At 42.8% G+C, this 16,947-nt stretch overlaps 1 protein-coding gene across 1 annotated transcript in view; it reads right to left on the bottom strand.

The window, feature by feature from the left end:
- Positions 1-382: 382 nt before the first annotated feature.
- LOC115206172 (alpha-2-macroglobulin) overlaps positions 383-16,947 on the bottom strand; it is a 34,921-nt gene continuing 18,356 nt past the window's right edge. Inside the window, exons 24-36 of the mRNA XM_029772849.1 lie at positions 16,588-16,764; positions 16,076-16,157; positions 15,630-15,786; positions 15,207-15,281; positions 13,667-13,832; positions 13,396-13,592; positions 12,911-13,126; positions 12,584-12,702; positions 12,095-12,185; positions 11,801-11,869; positions 11,480-11,585; positions 2,713-2,754; positions 383-1,066 (exon numbers count right to left, since the gene is read on the bottom strand). Coding sequence (XP_029628709.1) covers positions 1,044-1,066; positions 2,713-2,754; positions 11,480-11,585; positions 11,801-11,869; positions 12,095-12,185; positions 12,584-12,702; positions 12,911-13,126; positions 13,396-13,592; positions 13,667-13,832; positions 15,207-15,281; positions 15,630-15,786; positions 16,076-16,157; positions 16,588-16,764 — 1,520 coding nt within the window. The 3' untranslated portion in view covers positions 383-1,043. The remainder of the gene's footprint in view (positions 1,067-2,712; positions 2,755-11,479; positions 11,586-11,800; positions 11,870-12,094; positions 12,186-12,583; positions 12,703-12,910; positions 13,127-13,395; positions 13,593-13,666; positions 13,833-15,206; positions 15,282-15,629; positions 15,787-16,075; positions 16,158-16,587; positions 16,765-16,947) is intronic.

Genomic DNA, 16,947 nt, shown 5'->3' with positions numbered 1-16,947 from the left:
TTTCTTGGACAGTTCCAGCAATTATGCTGAATGCCCATAGGAGAACCCTTTTGGGTTCTAGGTAGAACCCTTTTCACCTATGGTTCTACATGGAACCCGAAAGGGTTCTCCTGTGGGGACAGCCGAAGAACCCTTTTTTCTAAGAGTGTAGAGACTACATAATGAGACCACAGACAACAGTACTGGATATGTAATAAATCACTGTGCCTTGAGATGTCATAATAATCCTAGTCTGTTAACTGAGCAGAACCGTGCTGATCTACAAATCTTTGTTGTTGAATTCTCATACTGTTAACAGCAATACACAAGTGCATGTGAACAGTAACCTCCCTTGAATTTCAAATCAAGTTCCAGCCCTCACTACATCCTATGCACTTTCGGATTCAGGGTACATTTCAGCTTTAATAGAACATCAAATGATCTGGAACCTTGACATCATCATTGCAAAGGATTCAGACAGGCTACACAATCAAAACAACATTTATAAATCACCAACTGAAGATCGTTTTAGAGAAGCTATGCTGTGATTTTGAACATGTAAACATGAGTGTTTAATGTATGGATTATATCGATTTTGTCAGATCTATTAAAAATAATAAATGTTGAGTCTTCTGTGGTTTGAATCCATAGCAACATGGCCATAGTTTCATTAAAACATGTAATTTTTAGTAGATGCAGTCGTATGCATTTTCATCGTTGCAGTAGAAACACTGAAATGTAACTTTTGAAATAACGATCTCACATATCTTTAATAGCAGGTTTAGGGTTACAACAGCAGGTTGTGACATGTTAGCACAAATCAAATTAACAAAATTAAAAAAGGAGTTAAAAAGGTCAAATCCTATGGCCCATCTATTAAAATGTTGTTTTTTTACTTACAATATTAAAAACAGATCACGAGTTGGTCAATGTGTTACCAGGAACTACAAGCATCAAACCAAATAAATGGAGAGGTTCTATGAGCTCTGCCTAAAAAAAAAACTAAAAAAAAACATGACTTCCTACACATGAAAGCACTTGGTCGGGTCCAGGTCCAGTGTCTGTCACACTTCATTTACTTCGTCACCTGTGAAAATGTCAATCATCAATAGAACATTCCCTGCTTGGCCTAGGATTTTACTCCATATAAAACAATGAACATATAAATCTTCACAGGGCCGGCCCCCGACCAAATAATATTAATATATACTGAGTATATAAAACATTAAGAACACCTGCTCTTTCCATGACAGACTGACCAGGTGAAAGCTATGATCCCTTATTGATGTCACTTGTTAAATCCACTTCAAATGAAGGGGAGACAGGTAAAAAATGTATTTTTAAGGCTTGAGACATGGATTGTGTATGTGTGCCATTCAGAAGGTTAATGGACAAGACAAAAAAATGTAAGTGCCTTGGAACGGGGTATGGTAATGGGTGCCAGGCGCACCGGTGTGTGTCAAGAACCGCAACGCTGCTGGGTTTTTCACACATTTTTTAAAATATTTTTTTAATGTTTTTTTTTCAGTTTCCCATGTGTTGTGTGTTATAATTGTAGAATATACATTTTAGGGTTAAGTGCCTCGATCAAGGGCACCAACAGATTTTTCACCTAGTCGGCTCAGGGACTCGAACCAGCAACCTTTTAGTTACTGGCCTAACTATCCTTTTATTTATTTTTTTGTAGTACGTTTACAAGTTTTTCTCCCCAATTTCATGATATCCAATTGGTAGTTACAGTCTTGACCCATCGCTGCAACTCCCCTCCAGACTCGGGAGAGGCGAAGGTCAAGAGCCATGCGTCCTCCGAAACACAACCCTGCCAAGCCACACTGCTCGCTTAACCCGGAAGCCAGCCGCACCAATGTGTCAGAGGAAACACCATCCAGCTGGCGACCGAGGTCAGCTTGCAGGTGCCCGAGGTCAGCTTGCAGGTGCCCGAGGTCAGCTTGCAGGTGCCCGAGGTCAGCTTGCAGGTGCCCGGCCCACCACAAGGAGTCACGTGAGCGCGACTGGACAAGGAAATCCCGGCCGGCCAAACCCTCCCCTAACTCGGATGACGCTAGGCCAATTGTGCGCCGCTTCATGGGCCTCCCGGTCACGGGATTGAACCCCGATCTGTAGTGACGCCTCAAGCACTGTGATGCAGTGCCTTACACCACTGCGCCACTCGGGAGGCCCCTTAGCCTGTGGTTAAGGAGGCCCCTTAGCCTGCCGCCACGCTGATTTTGTTAGTCACTCTCATATCATTAACATGGCATAAGTCTTGACAAAATGTGTACAATTGCAGGACATTAGCGTTAAAAACATAAAACTTCTCTCAACCCCATGACAAAATGGGAAGAATTGTAGGAAATGAACTGTAAAACTACAAATTGTATCCTCTCTGCCCCATGGCAACATTTGTAGAATTACATGGAATTTGTTATAAAGTTGCTAAATTTCTCTCCGAACCATGGCAAAATCTGTAGAATTGCCGAAAGCTTGCTTTAGAAATGTAACATTTTCTTTACTCCCCATGACAAATGTATAGAATTGCAGAAAATTAGCTTTACAACAAAAAGATTTGTCTCCGCCGTCAAGCGGGGGGCCACTAAATGTTTTTCCTGGGAGGTGCAAATCTCACTTAGGGCACTCAAAACGCTAGGGCCGGCCCTGCATCTTCATTCCTGTCATTTAAGCATGAGTATGAGAAATGTAGGTTTGGTTATAGAAAGGTTGTTATGTACTTACTCTCTGCACACGGGGAGCTGTATTCACTCACAGCTTCATCACCTGAGAACAGAAAAGAGGAGAATGTAGAGGTCAGTTCCATTCTAATGATAACTACTTCCCTGTCAGTCAACATCATTAAACTCCCACTGCAGGGGTGAACCAATGGGCCCATACTGGTGATGTCTCGTTTCCTTCTTCAGGGAACTAGTTATGGACAGTACCAGTCAAAAGTTTGGGCACACCTACTCATTCAAGGGTTTCTTTATTTTTTACATTGTGAAGACATCAAAACTATGAAATAACACATATGGAATCATTTAGTAAACAAAACGAAGTGTTAAACAAAATGTTATATTTGAGATTCCTCAAAGTAGCCACCCTTTGTCTTGATGACAGCTTTGCACATGCCTGGCATTCTCTCAACCAGCTTCATGAGATAGTCACCTGGAATGCATTTCAATTAATAGATGTGCCTTGTTAAATTTTTTTGGGGGGGAATTTCTTTCCTTCTTAATGCATTTGAGCAAATTAGTTGTGTTGTGACAAGGTAGGATTGGTATACAGAAGATGGTCTTTTACCAAATACGGCTATGTCCATATTATGTCAAGAACAGCTCAAATAAACAAAGAGAAACGACAGTACATCATTACTTTAAGACATGAAGATCAGTCAATGTGGAAAATTTAAAGAACTTCCAAAGTTTCTTCAAGTGCAGTCGCAAAATGATGAAACTGGCTCCCATGAGGACCGCCACAGGAAAGGAAGACCCAGAGTTACCTCTGCTGCAGAGGATACGTTTATTAGAGTTACCAGCCTCAGATTTCAGCCCAAATAAATGCTTCAGAGTTCAAGTAACAGACACATCTCAACATCAACTGTTCAGAGGAGACTGCTTGAGTCAGGCCTTCATAGTCAAATTGCTGCAAATAAACCACTCCTAAAGGACACCAATAAGAAGATACTTGCTTGGGCCAAGAAACACAAGCAATGGCCATTAGATTGGTGGAAATCTGTCCTTTGGTCTGAAGAGTCCAAATTTGATTTTTGGTTCCAACCGCTGTGTCTTTGTGAGATGCAGAATAGGTGAACTGATGATCTCCGCATGTGTGGTTCTCACTGTGAAGCATGGAGGAAGAGATATGATGGTGTGGGGGTGCTTTGCTGGTGACACTGTTGGTGATTTATTTAGAATTCAAGGCACACTTAACCAGCATGGCTACCACAGCATTCTGCAGCGATACGCCATCCCATCTAGTTTGTGCTTAGTGGGACTATCATTTGTTTTTCAACATGAATGACCCAACACACCTCTAGGCTGCGTAAGGGCTATTTGACCAAGAAGGAGAGTGATGGAGTGCTGCATCAGATGACCTGGCCTCCACAATCACCCAACCTCAACCCAATTAAAATGGTTTGGGATGAGTTGGACCGCAGAGTGAAAGAAAAGCAGCCAACATGTGCTCAGCATATGTGGGAACTCCTTCAAGACTGTTGGAAAAGCATTCCAGGTGAAGCTGGTTGAGAGAATACCAAGACTGTGCAAAGCTGTCATCAAGGCAAAGGGTGGATACTTTGAAGAATCTAAAATATATTTTGATTTGTTTAACCTCTATACGCAAGCGTCCCACCTACTCAACAGCCAGTGTAATCCCGTGGCGCGATATTCAAATACCTTAGAAATGCTATTACTTCAATTTCTCAAACATATGACTATTTTACACCATTTTAAAGACAAGACACTCGTTAATCTAACCACACTGTCCGATTTCAAAAAGGCTTTACAACGAAAGCAAAACATTAGATTATGTCAGCAGGGTACGCAGCCAGAAATAATCAGACACCCATTTTTCAAGCTAGCATATAATGTCACAAAAACCAAAACCACAGCTAAATGCAGCACTAACCTTTGATGATCATCAGATGACAGTCCTGGGACATTATGTTATACAATACATGCATGTTTTGTTCAATCAAGTTCATATTTATATCAAAACCCAGCTTTTTACATTAGCATGTGACTAGCATGTGACTAGCATGTGACTAGCATGTGACTAGCATTCCCACCGAACACTTCCGGTGAATTTACTAAATTACTCACGATAAACGTTCACAAAAAACATAACAATTATTTTAAGAATTGTAGATACAGAACTCCTTTATGCAAATCGCTATGTCCGATTTTAAAATAGCTTTTCAGTGAAAGCACATTTGGCAATATTCTGAGTAGATTGCTCACCATCACGGGCTAGCTATTTAGACACCCACCAAGTTTAGCCCTCACCAAAGTCAGATTTACTATAAGAAAAATTGGATTACCTTTGCTGTTCTTCGTCAGAATGCACTCCCAGGGCTTCTACTTCAATAACAAATGTTGGTTTGGTTCCAAATAATCCATAGTTATATCCAAATAGCGGCGTTTTGTTCGTGCGTTCAAGACACTATCCGAAGGGTAAAGAAGGGTGACGCGCCCCACACGTTTCGTGACAAAACTTTTCAAAATATTCCATTACCGTACTTCGAAGCATGTCAAACGCTGTTTAAAATCAATTTTTATGCGATTTTTCTTGTAAAAAAGCGATAATATTCCGACCGGGAGTCGTTGTTTTCGTTCAAAGAGAGAATAAGTAAACATGGTGTCGGCTCGTGCACGCGCCTCCAGTCTCATTGTCCTCAGATCGACCACTATCCAAATGCGCTAATGTTTTTCAGCCATGGCCTGCAAAGTCACCATTCATCGTTCTGGCGCCTTCTGAGAGCCTATGGGAGTGTTAGAAAATGTCACGTTATGCCAGAGATCCCCTGTTTTGGTTAGAGATGATCAAGAAGGCCAAGAAATAGTCAGAGAGAGCGCTTCCTGTTTGGAATCTTCTCAGGTTTTGGCCTGCCAAATGAGTTCTGTTATAGTCACAGACACCATTCAAACAGTTTTAGAAACTTAAGGGTGTTTTCTATCCAAATCAAACAATTATATGCATATTCTAGTTACTGGGCAGGAGTAGTAACCAGATTAAATCGGGTACGTTTTTTATCCGGCCGTGCAAATACTGCCCCCTATCCCCAACAGGTTAACACTTTTTTGGTTACTACTATGACTCCATGTGTGTTATTTCATAGTTGTAATGTCTTCACTATTATTCTACACTGAAGAAAATAGTAAAAATAAAGAAAAAACCCTTGAATGAGTAGGTGTGTCCAAACCTTTGACTGGTACTGTATCCCAGACAGGTGCCACCAAACACTGAGCAAATATATAAATACAAGATGCAACAATTTCAAAGATTTGACTGAGTTACAGTTCATATACGGAAATCAGTCAATTCAAATAAATTAATTAGGCCCTAATCTATGGATTTCACATGACTGGGCAGGGGTGCAACCATGGGTGGGGCTTGGAGGGCATAGGCCCACCCAATTGGCAGCCAGGCCCACCCACTGGGGAGCCAGGCTCAGCCATTTATATTTTTGTTTAGTATAAATATTTCAGAGAGAAAGGGGTGGTTTGGAAACTGGTTAATAGAAACGGGTAGTCTTTCATTAATAGACAAAAAAAGCAACATCCAAACTCAATTCATGGTGATCTTCTATTAAAATGATTTTGACACTTTCTTTCAAAAGGACTAATATATGTAGGACTAATATACCCTATGGGCAGTGGAGGTTCAGGGAAGGTGGGACAGACCTATGAGATCAATATCATGTCAAATGTATTCACAAACGTAAATCACCTTTCCACAAATGTAAATCGCTATCCGCAAATGCAATTCACTTTCCACAAATGCAATTCACTATCCACAAACAAACACCTTTTGATTTGTAAATCAATATATTGCATTAGAATTTTTTTAGAACTGCAGATCATTTCCAAGGGTCTTAAGTAAAATGACTGCCGTGAAGACAAAAAGTTCAGGCATAGAAAGCAATTTGTAGTCATAGAAAAAAAAGTTGATCCCATTGATGCTGTTGACTCGGATCACTGGTTGCTGTGGAAAAGGAGGCGAGTGTAACCGGTGTGAAATGGCTAGCTAGTTAGCGGTGCACACTAATAGCGTTTCAATCGGAGACGTCACTCGCTCTGAGACCTTGAAGTTGTTTCCCTTGCTCTGCAAGGGCTGCGGCTTTTGTGGAGCGATAGGTAACGATGCTTCGAGGGTGACTGTTGCCGATGTGTGCAGAGGGTCCCTGGTTCAAACCAAGTTGGGGCGAGAAGAGGGACGGAAGCAATACTGTTACAAAGTCTGATCCCATATCCTACACCTCCCCTTTGAAACATTTAGAGGCTTCAGGAATACCTATGTCTCCTTAATGCTCATCGTCTGTGCAACATGAGACAGCGAATGGATTATAATCACTTACAATGTATGACATATCCTTCACATTTAGTGGTGCTATCACACTGGCCAGTTAATTCAACTATTTGGGTGATGAACGGGTGTACACTGTAATAGCGTTGCAAATATAGAGTAATCTAGGGTTTCGATTATTTACTTTGGACATTCTGTGATTACACATATGGTTAACATATTATGGTTACCATAGTATAATTTCTGCAGCCTTGAAAGGCAGGCATCAACATGGCCGAACGAGACTGCCAGCGATTTATAGAAATCGCTTTCTATGGGTAGAAACGTTTTTCTACACGTTTGAACTTTGTCTTTTTCTTGTCGTCAAATCCCTGCCAAAAGTCAGGTGACCTAAGTGCTTCCAAATATGGAGTTGCAGGTTTGCCATATCTGTCATGTTTACGCATATGTCTCCTATGTGCAAATCTTTATGGCAGTCATTTTACTTAAGGCCCTTGGAAATGAACTGCATATCTGCAGTTATAAAAAAAATTATGCAATATATCGATTTACAAATACAAATCAAAAGGTGTTTGTTTGTGGATAGTGAATTGCATTTGTGGATAGCAATTTACATTTGTGGAAAGTGATTTATATTTGTGAATACATTTGGCATGATATTGATCCCATACAGACCCCACCTGTTTTTTGTGTGCGTGTTTTGCCATTAATACATGTCACATATCAGTTTGAAAACAATGTACATTTTTTATAATCAATGAGGTATACAAACATGGTCTCTTTTTTTCTTTCTTGAGTAATGCAGGTGTTTCAGACTAGCTCAGTGCTTTCTGTGGTGGTGGGGCAGCCAGTGGAAAATACAGAGTGTAGGGGTTGGTAATGTTCTCCAATTACGCCGTGATTGGCTGTGTTCTGTCACTCATGGGGACACTATGTCACTGCAAAATGTACGGGTAGAGCTCGAAAATTCAAGCCCCTTGGATGCTGCAATAGAGTTGCATTAGAAGTGCCTATCCAAGAAGGCTCAAGGTCATTGGACAGAGACAAAATGACGTCAAATCACGTTATATCTACCGTAGCTTTAATTGGACTGATCATGTCAACATCGTACATTCAGAATCTTAGCTAGCAAGCTAGCAGTCATCATCACGAATCAAGTCAACAATCTACTGGCAAATCCTTTTCCATCATTGTCATATGAAGAGAAATTATGAAGAGAAATGATAGATAAAACACTGGTGCCCATCGGCCATAAATATTACACAAGTTGGAAAATCGCAAATTCAACAATAAGTGGTTTGGAAGGAATCAGTGTCTAACTGCAAGCTTTGCAAAGCAATCACTAGTCTGCTATTCAGTGGAGTGGGTGTGTGGTCCAAGTCTGGATTTAAGGGTCAACATTGGCCGTTCAACATTGGCCATGCTTTCAATCGAGCATCACTTCTGCCGCGCTCAAGACAACTGGGAACTCTGAAGAAAAAAAACAAGCTCAGACTGGGAAAATACATTTTGAACGGTCATCCAACTCAGAATTCCAGGTTGTAATTCCAGGTTGTAACTCAGGCCTCTTTCTAGAGCTCTTCAGTTTCCTGAAGATCACCGACATCATGATGGGACCTTTTTTTTGTTTTTCCCCCAGTTGTCTTGAAAGCCCTTCATCAATAAGTGCATCGATGACGTCGTCCCCACAGTGACCGTACGTACACACCCCAACCAGAAGCCATGGATCACAGGGAACATCCGCACTGAGCTAAAGGGTAGAGTTTCCAACCTGGACACTTATAAGAAATCCTCCGACAAACCATCAAACACGCAACGCATCAATATAGGACTGAGATTGAATCTACTACACCGGCTCCGACGCTCATCCGATGTGGATGGGCATGCAAATTATTACAGACTACAAAGGGAAGCCCAGGCGTGAGCTGCCCAGTGGCACGAGCCTACAGACGAGCTAAATGACTTCAATGCGCGCTTCGAGGCAAGCAACAAAGAAGCATGCATGAGAGCACCAGCTGTTCGGCTACGGAGAGCGTAATCCCAGTCGTCCCGATGTGAGTAAGACCTTGAAACAGGTCCACATTCACAAGGCTGCAGGGCCAGACGGATTACCAGAATGTGTACTCCTAGCATGCGCTGACCAACTTGCAAGTGTCTTCACTGACATGTTCAACCTGTCCCTGACCAAGTCTGTAATAACAACATTTTTCAAGCAGACCACCATAGTCCCTGTGCCAAGGAACACCAAGGTAACCTTCCTAAATGACTACCGATCCGTACCACTCACGTCCGTAGCCAAGAAGTGCTTTGAAAGGCTGGTCATGGCTCATATCAACATCCCAGAAACCCTAGACCCACTTCAATTTGCATAACGCCACAATCTCTAATGCACTCTGCCTACCTGGACAAAAGGAACACCTACGTGAGAATACTATTCATTGGCTACAGTTCAGCATTCAACACCATAGTGTCCTCAAAGCTCATCACTAAGCTAAGGACCCTGGGACTAAACACCTTCCTCTGCAACTGGATCCTGGACTTCCAGATGAGCCGCCCCCAGGTAGTCAGGGTAGGTAGTAACATCTGCCACGCTGATCCTCAACACGGGGGCCCCTCAGGTGTGTGTGCTTAGTCCCGTCCTGTACTCCCTGTTCACCCATGACTGCGTGGCCAAGCACAAGTCCAACATTAAGTTTGCTGGTGACACAACAGTGGTAGGCTTATAGAGAGGAGGTCAGAGACCTGGCACTGTGGTGCCAGGACAACCTCTTCCTCAACATGGTCAAGACAAAGGAGATGATCGTGGACTACAGGAAAAGGAGGGCCGAGCACGCCCCCATTGTCATCGACGGGGCTGTAGTGGAGCAGGTTGAGAGCGTGAAGTTCCTTGGTGTCCACATCACCAACAAACTATCATGGTCCAAACACACCAAGACATGAAGAGGGCATGACATCGTATATTCCCCCTCAGGAGACTGAAAAGATTTGGCATTGGTCTTCAGATCCTCAAAGGGGGGGGGGGTCATGTTTCGGATATACGACTCGACTTGACTTTCACCTCTCCCGATCCCGTTGGGAAGTTGCAGCGATGAGAAAAGATTGCAATTGGATATCATGAAATTGGGGAGCAAAAGGGGGTAAAACATTTTTTTGTGTGTTCTTTTGCCCATCTTAATCTTTTATTTTTATTGGCCAGTCTGAGATATGGCTTTTTCTTTGCAACTCTGCCTAGGTCAGCATCCCAGAGTTGCCTCTTCACTGTTGACATTTGATACTGGTGTTTTGAGGCTACTATTTAATGAAGTTGCCAGTTGAGGACTTGTGAGGCGTCTGTTTCTCAAACTAGAGACTCTAATGTACTTGTCCTTGTGCTCAGTTGTGCATCGGGGCCTCCCACTCCCCTTTCTATTCTGGTTAAAGCCAATTTGTGCTGTTCTGTGAAGGGAGTAGTACACAGCGTTGTATGAGATCTTCAGTTTCTTGGCAATTTCTCACATGGAATAGCCCTCATTTCTCAGAACAAGAATAGACTGACGAGTTTCAGAAGAAAGGCATTTGTTTCTGGCCATTTTGAGCCTGTAATCGAACCCACAACTGCTGATGCTCCAGATACTCAACTAGTCTAAAGAAGGACAGTTTTATTGCTTCCTTAATCAGAACAACCGTTTTCAGCTGTAAGGTCTACACCTGTTGTATTCGGCGCATGTGAAAAATAAAATGTGATTTGAAATCCATAGAATGCCAGACTTTGATGACAAAGTTTGATGACAACATTTCCCCACGATGGCCCGCTGCACCACCTTCCTGCTCAAGTGAGCACAGCACAACAAGGTAAGTCTAAAGATGTATTGTATGCTGCTGCATAAATGATGTAATATGCCAGGGAGATACATATACTGTCGCTAAGAAAGTCATACTAAGTGTATGTTTTGTAGTAAGCTGTTTTGTAGTAAGCCCATGTGCCTCACCCTAATAATTTGGTCCCTTTCCCCCTCATAATTCAGGCTAATGTTCTGACTTGGTGGTGAACATGTAGCCTATAGGCTGTTTAGAGAAATGTAATCATTGAAAATTGTAAGAGCTTTCATTGTCTGCTTATATGCCCCTTTTACTTATCCTACGGTTCTGACTTGGTGTACAGGGAGAATACTGTCAGAACGCCCATGTCTGAATTATGCCGCTGTACATTTCAAAAGTGCTGAACAAATAGTTATATTGACTACGTCCGTCCTAGCTCGCTCATTAATGTCTTAATCGAAATTACGTATTGCCTCTTATCCGCTCGTCGTCCCCTTATGCCATAGTTTCTACATCTCAAATGTCAGTAGAAACCACATTTGTTTAAGCAAGTCAGCCATATGAGCCATGTATTTTTTTCATTTAAAGGCAGTAAAAGTAGGCGGAATTAACTTTTTCATTAACAGACAAGGCTTTCTGTGCATGAGATGACATTTTTGCTGTCTGTGTTAGATGGAATTCTTACTTGTCTGGTAGTAGTCATACACTTTCACCACAGCTGGTTTCAGATTCCTCACAGGCACATCCTCCTCTATGGCCAGGCTGTACGTCTTCGTTTCCTTCTGCTTGAGCTGGAAGAAAAAAGGAATAATACAGTTGACATTGCAGTTCAATGTTATAGATTCACATAGTGTTACTGTATAAAACAGCCACTACAGTCTTACTTTGATGTTACTGTTCAAGTTAAATCCAGTGTGTAGATGGAAATGAGACCACATCCAACTAGGTTCTGTAACTGATAAAGACAGCCCCGTTTAGATGCAACATTCATTATTCATGTTCCTACCCCATCTAGGTAAATGACGACATGTCCTTCCTCCAGGTCAACTCGTTTGACAGTGGGGTCATTTTTCAACTGGAAGAACAGAACACAGGATAAGATAGTGTCATAGACAGTACAACTGATACGTTCAAAGGACAACTACTGGCATTGACAAAACGATAATACTTACCATTAGAACAGATGCCATTATCATTTTATACATTAATCCTCAAGGGGATTATACTTAGTGTCAGGAGTGTTCCCCAAACTGGTAAAACTCCTGGCCCTGATTAAACTGAGGTTCTCTTATTGACTCACAGGCCTGAGGGAGGACTTGTCCAGGACAAAGCCGGAGAGAAGCTTGACATTGATGATCACCATGTTGGTCTCCTCTCGCCGACCATTGTACCTGTCAGTCACAGTCAGATGAAGGATGGATATTATCTTAAAAAGGTGCAACTACGCAGAAGTCGCTCCGCCATTTCCTGATTGCTAAAATTCTACTAGTTAGCTTAATTTAAGTTTGTGACAAAACAAGAAACTCATCAAAACCGCTTGGAAATCTTTTATTTTCTGCTGTTCAAAACCGAAAGTAAAAGCCGCAAAAACTATACTTAATGGGAAGCATAAAAATAGATCTAACACTTGCTGTCAATGAGGATGACAGATCTATAACTGATATTTCTATGTGAATTTGGTCAGGTCGCCCAAAAAGTTATAGTGCAGCTTTAAAGATGCATCTACACACTGGTGGTTCAGTCATTGTTTTCAGCTGCTATTTCAAGGGTAAAAGGAATACCACTGTACCTGACATCCACAGACACTATCAGAGATTTCTTGGTGCCGTTACATTTCCCAAGCGTCTGTGTTGAGATGTTGAAAGCAGAGAAGTCAGGAGGAGGGGGAATATTGTAGTGCATGGCGATCTGAAAAGACAGACGATACTATTGAGATGCATGAAATCAAAACATACACATTTCAATGTACAATAGCACACATGCATTTCCATTAATGCTGAAATTCTAGGGTTGAAACGTTAGTTTTGTGCAACAGTGTGCTCTACTGAACACAAACCAGATACTCAGTACATGTAGTACTGAGAGGCAGCAAAGGGAAAAACGACTGGAGCCTGACCTGCACAAAGACGCAGCTCTTGCCCTGTGCCTTGATGTTATAGTCCCCAGGAACCTCCCCCAGCTGCTTCTCCTGATAGAGCAGCCTGTTGTTCTGATTCACAGTAAACTCCATCTTCAGGCCTCCGGCCGAGCTCACACTGACTGTACTGGCGCCCTCTGGACTGAAGGTGGCAGCACCGTACTTGGCCAGGGCCTGCAGTGCTACCACTGTGTCCTGGTGACGGGGGAAGAGAGAAGTACTGTTGCTAAAACAAATCCTGATCCACTATAGCTTGGGTATGATGGAGAGAATCAATAAAATGAAGCACAACAAGTCAAGGAAATCCATGTGTTATGAAATGATTGTAAGGCTTTAGTACAATGTCCAATTTACTACATTTCATATAACAAATAAGGATTTGGTGTGATCCATGTACTAACAGTAGGAGCGATTGGCAGATGAGTTGCTAGAGTGAATGAATGTCTACCAGACCAATAAAGTACCTGTGTTGAGGCAAAGCCTCCGTAGGGGTTCTGCTGCTGGGCTAGCCAGCGGACGATGCCAGTGGAGTAGTCCAGCCCAAAGCCTGGCATGGTGGGACCGGAAAGCAGCGCCAGCAGCACATAGGATGTCATCTCCACCTCCAGAGAGTCCGTCTTCGACCCAGAAGCCTCTGCTCTCTCCCAGTGACGATTGCCACCTGTGGTAATTGTCAGTTTCCCAGCAGTCAGACAGAACGGTAGAGAGACATTTTCACTAAGAGACAAGACATACCTGAGGTAGCAGCTATCTTGTCCAGGTGGGTGATGAGCTTGGCCCTCATGTCCTGGTTTTGGGCCAGGGTGAAGGTGTAGGACAGCAGGGCCATGGTGTAGGTGTTGTCCAGCTGGTCAGACACTGCTGCCTTCAGACACACCAGACTCTTCTCCACCATGGGGTCCTGACACACCCACATACAAGAGCATTGTGTTTATTATGCACCAAACAGAGGAACACTGAAACTGGGAGGGATTATCTGGACCAATAAGAAACATGCACATTTTCAGTTGCAAAATGTTCATGGGTTTTCCATTGCGCTCCCTAATGAATACAACCCAGACCTTTAATACGAGTACCGAATAACGTTAGCAATATAAATAAATTAACTAGTGTATATACTGTGTACAGTGAGAGATTGAGAAGAGTTGGACAAACACATACATATAAAAATAATGGATTTTCTCCCATTCCTCTCAACCTCTGTCAGGTTGGATGGGGAGTGATGCTGCACAGCTATTTTCAGGTCTCTCCAGAGGCAAAACAGTCTCAGGTCCTGAGCAGGTTCTCATCAAGGATCGCTGTACTTTGCTCCGTTCATCTTTGCCTTGATCCTGACTAGTCTCCCAGTCCCTGCTACTGAAAAACACCCCCATAGCATGCTGCCACCACCATGCTTTACTGTAGGGATGTTGCCAGGTTCCCTCCAGATGTGGCCATTGACATTCAGGCAAAAGAGTTCAAGCTTGGTTTCATCACACCAGAGAATCTTGTTTCTCATGGTCTGAGAGTCTTTAGGTGCCTTTTGGCAAACCCTAAGTGGGCTGTCATGTGCCTTTTACTGAGTGGCTTCCGTCTGGCACTCTACCATAAAGACCTGATTGGTGGAGTGCTGCAGAGATGGTTGTCCTTCTGGAAGGTTCTCCCATCACCACAGGAACTACAGAACTGACCGTAGGGTTCTTGGCTTTTGCTCTGTCATGCACTGTCAACTGTGGGACCATATATATATATATATATACACACACACAGGTGTGCACCTTTCCAAATCAAGTCCAATCAAGTGGACTCCAATTAAGTTGTATAAACACCTCAAGGATGATCAATGGAAACAGGATGCACCTGAGCTCAATTTCAAGTCTCATTGCAGAAGATCTGAATACTTACATAAGGAATCTGTTTTTTATTCAATACATTTGCAAACATTCCTAAAAACCTGTTTTCGCTTTGTCATTATGGTGTGTAGATCACTGAGGATTTTTAACATTTTATTAATCCATTTTAGAATAAGGCTGTAACATAACAAAATGTTGAAAATGTCAAGGGGTCTGAATAGTTTCCCAGAAGGAACTGTATATTGGGATGCTGTTTATTAGAATACATGGCAAGTGAGGCGTTCTGTGGGTGACATCGTCTTATTTAGAATTGTGTTGTAGTTGGACGGCTAAGCAGAAATATCCACTAGGGACGTTCACGTTTTGATAAAATCACCAAATGTGACCTTGTTTATCAATAACATTTTAAAAATACTTGGATATGGAAAGAGGTGATAACTCACAGAAGTGTTGCCATCCAGCTCCAGCAGTGCAGCGGTGATGTAGGCAGTGAGCGACACTTCATCCCCGACCCCTCCCTATGACAACAAAGGATGCCAGTAAACGTCATCCAACATCATACAGTACTCCAAGGTGTTACAGAGTTTCAAAGTCACACTGATATCAGGTAAAAACATTGCAGTGTTTAAAACAACATTCACATGATAATGGTGCACAAAGATAAAGAACTGGGGGGAAATAACTAAGAGTACTGTTTAGGAGATGCATAAAAGCTGTCGGGACTAGTCAGACTGAGGTCCCTTTAGGGAGGTGGTGTGTAATCAGGACTGGCAAAAACATGCTGCCCTTAACGTTACCTTTGCACATTTGGTGGCAGCAGTAGGATACTCATCCTCTTATTACCCACTGAGCTCTGACTCCTTTACCTTCATGCCGTTATGGAAGAGTTTCCCCACTGACGCGATGCAGCCATCCGTCTGCTGGTGACTGGCCAACCAGGCCTTGGCCTGGGCAATGTGGGCGGGGTCCACAAAGATGTAGGGCTTGGCCCCTCCAAAGGACTTCATCACAAAGGAGGTGAGCCTGAGAGGACACAGGTCAGATGTCACTGGAGTTACAGACTAGATGTGGTGAGCCTTGCCTAAACTACAGATCATAGACTCTAGATAACAGTAGCCATACTGTATGTGCTGAAGCCAACTATATTTGCCATAGCACATACTAGTATGGATTTGAGACCGTCACATTCCTACCTTGATTACATGCTGCGACCCCCTATAATCTAATGTGATTTTCATGACTTAAAAAAAGGTAAATTGAGGAATAATCTAAGAGAAGGTATTATGACTGTGTGGACTTCAATTGAACGGACCACGTGTTTCCAGAATCATCGCTCTTCCCAAAGGCACTGTAGGAGCCATCGTCATGCTTGTAGTTGAGCTCCCTCTGGTAGCCTGCAACACAAATGGCCAAATGAAGAAAGACTCTCCTTCTAGGGACTTGTACTGTATGTGGAAGGTGACGTTAACTGGTTCAGTGCCAAATATATACACAACAGGTTGTTGCTAGTCAGAGGAGAGATGCACACAGGATCAGACAGCACAAACTGTCAGACAGTGTTGATCTTTGCAGAGTCCTGTTCAATCACAGCTCATTATTTAAAAAGTACAAGGCTTACTGCAAATTCTCTTGTCATATCCCATTCTATGCATTAAGTTAAGCAATAGTCTTCAGAATAGATAGCGGTCGATTTCACCAGGGTTATGTCCAGTAGGGAGACTAACCTTTTTATTGAGTAAAACGGGGAGTGCAGGCTGTAACTGAACATGTCTGATAATAATTGCAACATGTTGTGCCTTAATGAACTGGACCCAGCTCACTCACCACTGTCTAGGAAGCCTGTGGCCCTGGTCTGGATCTCCATGGTGAGCTGCCTGGTGCTTTGCAGGTAGTTGAGGATGTAGATATTGGGAGCAAACAGCACCATGTTCTGCTCTCCACAGCCATAGGGCATCTGCAACAGGCTGTCCAGGTTCTTCATGGCCCGACCCATCAGGTCGCCTGGTGAAAGAGACCAACCATTGAGACAATCAAACATAGGTCTCTAGTCAATGGCAGTGTATATTCGACCTGCAGATCCCGGTTTCTTACCCTAACCCTAAAATGAACCTTCGCTTATCCCGATCATAGATCTGCAGGTTGAATAGCCACTTCCTTCGTCATGAATAGAGGGATGAAAAATCA

The sequence above is a fragment of the Salmo trutta genome, chromosome 13 (assembly GCF_901001165.1).
Source record: "Salmo trutta chromosome 13, fSalTru1.1, whole genome shotgun sequence".
NCBI lineage: Eukaryota > Metazoa > Chordata > Actinopteri > Salmoniformes > Salmonidae > Salmo > Salmo trutta.
Note: the sequence above shows the minus strand (reverse complement) of the source record. Positions and strands in the feature narration are given on the sequence as shown.